A 6,000-nucleotide genomic window follows, 5' to 3' on the forward strand; every position below is an offset into this window, starting at 1 on the left:
GTTCTGCTTTTTCCAAACTAATCATCATTTGCTTTGAATAAGAAGGCAAAATCTAGAACTTAGTATAAAATCACTTTTCTTTCTCACAGCACAGGCAGAAGTAAATATTGACACTTTTCTGTTTCTTTCAGATTCCCTTATTCAGAAGACAGGCTATGAAATCAAGGAATCCGTTCCAAAGCAGTATATTTCTATGGGAGAATCATCCAATGAGAGATTCACAAAGGAGGGTCCCTGGAATTCCAGTCTGGGAGAAGCTTGGGATCATGATGTCAGGTTAGAGAGACAAGAGGAAAACCATGAGAGAGAGCCAAGGCAGGTACCAATCACCAATGACTATAATATATTTGGGAGAAAGCTCATTCTAGGGTCCTTCCTCATTCCACAACTGAGTTTTCCTAGAGGAGAAAGCCTCCATAAATACGATACACTTGGAGAGAGTTTCAAACAATTTTCAGACCTAATTAAATATAATAGAATTGAATTAGGAAAGAAACTTTGTAAATATAGTAAGTACAGGAAACCCTTCAATTATCAGTCAAATCTTATTCATTACTATAGAACACACACTCGAGGAAGACCTCTTAAGTGTAATGAATGTGGCAGAACTTTTAATAGCATTTTAAACCTCACTCTACATCAGAGAAGTCATGCTGGAGGGAAACTCTTTGTATGTGATGAATGTGGGAAGGCCTTTAGCCAAAAAGAAAACCTTGATACACATAAGATATTTCATACTGAAGACAAACTCTTTCCATGTAACGCATGCGAGAAAGCCTTCAGTAACAATTCACGCCTTATTGTGCATCAAAGAATTCATACTGGAGAGAAACCCTATATATGTAATGAATGTGGAAAAGCCTTCAGCCAGAAGGGAAACCTGAAAACACATAAGAGAATTCATACAGGTGAGAAGCCTTTTGAATGTAATGAATGTGGAAAAGTCTTCAGCAGTAATAGACACCTAACTCGACATCAACGAATTCATTCTCAAGAGAAACCATGTGTGTTGAATACATTTGGTAAATCCTTCAGTAACACCCCTTACCTTACTAAACGTAGGGTAATTAATAATAATAATAATACTGGAGAGAAACCTTTTAAATGTTACGAATGTGGCAAAGGTTTCAGGTACAGTTCTTCTCTTATGCAACATCAGAGAATTCATACTGGCGAGAAGCCCTTTATATGTAACGAATGTGGAAAAGCCTTCAACCAGAAGGGAATCCTTAATACACATAAAATAACTCATACTGGAGAGAAGCGCTTTCAATGTAATGCATGTGGGAGAGCCTTCAGACACCGTTCATCCCTTATGCGACATCAGAGAATTCACACTGGAGAGAAACCTTATAAATGTAATCAATGTGATAAAGCCTTTAGCCAGAAGGGAGGCCTTAATGCACACAAGATTGCTCATACTGGAGAGAAACACTTTGAATGTAGTGAATGTGGAAAAGGCTTCCGGTACTGTTCATTCCTTGTGCAACATCAGAGAATTCATACCGGTGAGAAGCCCTATATATGCAATGATTGTGGGAAAGCCTTTGGCCGGAAGGGAAGCCTTAATACCCATAAGAGAATCCATACAGGTGAAACTCCTTTTGGATGTAATGAATGTGAAAAAGCCTTCACCAATAACCAGAGCTTAGCTCGACATCAAATATTTTCTCATATTCGGGAGAAACCCTTTCATTGTAATGAATGTCAGAAATCTTTCAGCCAGAGAGGAGATCTTAATAAACATAAGAGAATTCATACTGGAGAGAAACCCTTTCAGTGTGAGGAGTGTGGAAAAGCTTTTACTCGTAGTGAAAACCTCAAAGGACATAAGAAAATTCATACTGAAGAGAAGCCATTTCAGTGTGATGAATGTGAGAAAGCTTTCAAATGGAGTGGAAACCTTAAAGAACATAAAAAAACTCATGCTGGGATGAAGCTCTTTGAATGGAATGAAAGAGGAAATGTTTATAGTCCAAACTTTGTTGCATATGATAAAATTCATAATAGAGAGAATCCCTTTGAATATAAACAAATGTGAGAAAACTTTAGGAAACAGCTCATTGCTTAAAAAAAATTGAGAATTTCTACTGTAGACCATTTCAACATAAGGAAATTGGGAAAGCCTTCAGCAGGAAAAAAAACAACAACTTTGCACATCAGAGAATTCATACTGGAAAGAAAAGTTTTCATGATTAAATAGTGTGAGAAATTTTTCAATTTAAGTAGAAAACTGAAGGACATAAGTGGCTTCATTCATCATTATAACCCAGATTTGTGATTTCAATAGTGTGGGAACTCCACCTACCAATGTAGATCACAACCCATATATAACATTGTCTTAGAGTTTCCTGACACTCCTAAATGTTAAGTGACTTGCCCAGATAGCATCAATTTAGGGATCTTTGACACTTAAGTTTTATGCTCTATCCAGTATGCCAACTAATAACCTCTCAAAGATATTCATACTGGAGAAAAACTCTTTGAATGTAATAAGTTTCATAAGGTCCTTAGCAATAGTGCAACCTGTATTAGTCATCAAAGAATTCATACTGAAGAGAAACCCTTTCAGTGAAATAAATGTAGGAATGCTTTCACCTAGAGTAGAAACGTGAAGCTGATTCATACTGGAGAGATTCTTTGAATGTAATGAATGTTGTACATCTTTCAGGCTGATCTAAAAGCTTTGACTCATATAAGAAAATTCATATTGGCTAGAAATCTTTTGATTATAATGTATTTGGGAAAGCTTTCAATCTAGAAAAACTTGTAGAACATTTGATAATTCTTACTGTTGAGGATGTTCATAAATGTAATGAAATGTGGAAATACCCTCAGAATGAGCTCATCCCTTATGAAGCATAATGACCCTGGTAAAATCTTTGGAGTCCACTCTTCATCCGAGTTTTCATACTGGAGATTAATTAACCATGCATATAATTGAAGGAATGCTTCATAAAGTTTTATCATCTGTTAAATATTGGAGAATCAAGATGTCAAGTTTTATCATCAATTAAATTGTTGCTTTGAGAAGAAAAAAAACCAACCCCATCCTCCTTTGTGTCCCTCTTTTTTGTTATATTAGCTACCAATCAGGTGGCAGTTCAGTTGCAAAAGCACAAAATTCAAAGTACTGCCAGTATAATAAATCTAATTTAAAATTTTAGTTTTGGGAAACACACCAAAATATTAACAAAATAGTTAAACTTTTATAACTTCTTAGAGCCAGGGAATAAAAAATAGTAGATAAATGTCCTAAGATGATTCCCCTACCTCCACGGGATGTTTAATATGAGAACTATCTCTTTGGAAGTTCTTATGAAATGTAAATTAATTACCCTTAAGCTTATCTGGATCAGATTTACACATACCATACTTCCCAGTCTGTAATAGCATCATAAAAAGGGAGGGACTTTAAAAATTACCAGGTTCAGATGCTGTTTTGGAACTTAAGGATAAAAAGTAGAGAAAATGACAAATGGACTTTTAAAAAAAAATTGTGTTTACTGATCCAAGGGGAAAATGTAGCAACTGGAAGAACTCCAGATCATGCTGAGGAGATCTGGGTTTGACTCCACATGAACGTTCACTGACTGGTTCTTAAATGGTCCTGGAAGCCCCAGCTGGCTTATTGTTTCCTCCACACTTTTAAAGTCATCATCTCAAGGAAATCTACACCTTATCTAGAAGCTGAAGGGTGATACTATAGGCCTCCCAGTGGTGGCTCCACCCACAGTTAAGCAGCAAACCTGAAATTGTACCAGAAAGGCAATATGGTGATGTAAATAGAGTGCTGGATTTACAACAAAAAAGACCTAGGATCCAAGTGACCCTGAGCCAATCACTAACCCTCTCTGGGCCTCAGTTTTCTCATCTTTAAAATGGGGTAGTTGGTCAAAACTTTAAAAATCAACTATAAAAAATTTGTTTTTACATGTAATTGGGGGAGAAATAAAATAATATTTAATTTTTTAATGGGGTAGTTGGACCTTTAAGGTCCTTTCCAGCTTTTAAATCTATTATGGTAAATCTACTGGGGCTGGGAATTGGATTAGATTGGATTGGATTGGAATTGGCTGGAAATTGACCCTTGGTAGGGAATTGTATTGTTGTGTCCAGAAAACGAGAGTAAGACGCATGTAACAATTTAGAATTGGACCCTTTATTTTATGCCACTTTGGCTGATCAGGCCACACATGGTGGACTGATGAGGTACCATCCCAGGTTGTACAGCAGAGATCTCAGGTAAAGCCTCAGCTTTTAAAGGGATGCCACTCAGCGTAAGCAGAAACTTGCAGAGGCTACAATCAGTGATTTGTCAGTACACATCTTGAAATTCCCGCCAGCACCAAGTCTCCCTGCTCCAGAAGCCCTCCCACCTCCATGAAGAAGAACTGGGGTTGGGGGAGGGTAGAGCTGAACTTGGCAGTCTGCTCATTTCTGTGAGGGAAAGAATGGGGCCAGGTACAACATTATTAAAGGACCCAATTACTGCCTACTCAAAAGTTCAGAATTTTTGCTCTGTAGCTGTGGCCCTGAAGAGTATGTATTGAATTCCTCAGACTCATTTTGAGTTCCAGGATAAAAATACCTGCCCCTTACTACAGGATATCTTGAGAGTTATTGCCTCGACCAGTAGAGAAAGTGATCCTAGTTTGATTGAGGAAAGTCAAGGCCTTGCCTTAAGTTTTGAGACTGAAAGTTTGGGGACTAACCAAGTTTGTTTCCTGCTTCATTAGGAACAAAGGCCACTTTAATTGGTCAAGGTCCCTCCAGAATCCAAAAGGTTCTATAAATGGGGTGGGAACCAGCAGCTAAGAGAGTTTCTACAAAAATAGCAAGAATGAAAGATTTACATATTAGCATACCTCCCACCCTCATCCCCATTACAAACATGCCTCAAAAGCCATTTTAGTTACCACAAGAATGGAAAAGAAACATCTTCCCACAAGGTAAAGGCTTCTAAAATGGCATCAGAAGATTGATGATTCCACTTCTCCTCAATGTATCGAACCCCTCTTGCTCCCAGGGTGATCATCTCATTAGGCCTGAATTTCCAGTGTTGGATATGGTGGCACCTATTCTATCCCCTGTAAGTTTTCTCAGAACTCATCCAGCCTTAGTGGCAGAGAAATCAGATTACTCTGATGGTGAAGAGACTCAGAAATCCAAAGCCAATCAGAGAGGAAGGGACTTGTGTGGTATGTAAAAGGAGGTGGTATAAGCTCAGCTTCAGTCATCTCTCTGTGGGATTTCTTCAAGACAGATCTGCACTTGGGTACTACCCCCCAGCACTTAACTCAAGTTAGTTATTAAAGTTGCTCAGAGTTGCTTATGCAGATAAGCAAAAGCAAGAAGCATTGTATGAAGAAAGAAGTCAAACAAGGTAATGACTCCTGACAAAAAATCTATTTGGAACAGATGAAAAGGGGTGGTAAGCAAGAAGGCTAGGAGAGAGAGGTTGGGTATAAGGCCAGCCTCCTGGCAGATAAACATTCAGTGCATTGAAACAAATACAGGGAAAGGAGCAAACAATCTAGAAACTAATAGAACCACATATAGAAATATTATACAGTGAATGATTGACACTCAAATCATTTCATCAAGAGAAAATTGAGGAAAGTAAATGAACACAGATAACAAAACAAGCAACAAAATCAATGTTCATTGACTTCTAGGGAAAGATAAAGCTATTTTTAAATCTCACCTTAGTTGAGGGTCAAGGAGAAAACAGAGAAATCTGGCTGCATGAGGATCTAAGAGGCTCTTGACCAAAGGGGCTAAGGAATTAGGAGGGAAGGAGGAAGGATTTATATTAATTAAACTAAAACCCACTTTTCCTCACAAATAAATTGGAATATTGGGAGTGGGGTGGGGCAAGAGGTTGCTTGGCAAGGGGAAAATGAGAATGAAGAGAGGGGAGGGAACCAAAGATATACCACCCTCAGCATTAGCTTGGGATGAAAAGGGGATTTCTCCAAACTTCATCCTGTCTGGGGG

General features: G+C 38.1%; 1 protein-coding gene across 1 annotated transcript in view; it reads left to right on the plus strand.

Moving 5' to 3' along the window:
• LOC138171505 (zinc finger protein 184-like) overlaps positions 1 to 3,042 on the plus strand; it is a 50,128-nt gene extending 47,086 nt beyond the window's left edge. The window contains exons 6-7 of the mRNA XM_069101026.1: positions 795 to 986; positions 1,083 to 3,042. Coding sequence (XP_068957127.1) covers positions 795 to 986; positions 1,083 to 2,041 — 1,151 coding nt within the window. The 3' untranslated portion in view covers positions 2,042 to 3,042. The remainder of the gene's footprint in view (positions 1 to 794; positions 987 to 1,082) is intronic.
• Positions 3,043 to 6,000: the final 2,958 nt, after the last annotated feature.

Source organism: Petaurus breviceps, unplaced genomic scaffold, assembly GCF_028583685.1.
Source record: "Petaurus breviceps papuanus isolate PSGF00001 unplaced genomic scaffold, PetGlider_PUasm1.0 446, whole genome shotgun sequence".
In the NCBI taxonomy this organism is placed as follows: domain Eukaryota; kingdom Metazoa; phylum Chordata; class Mammalia; order Diprotodontia; family Petauridae; genus Petaurus; species Petaurus breviceps.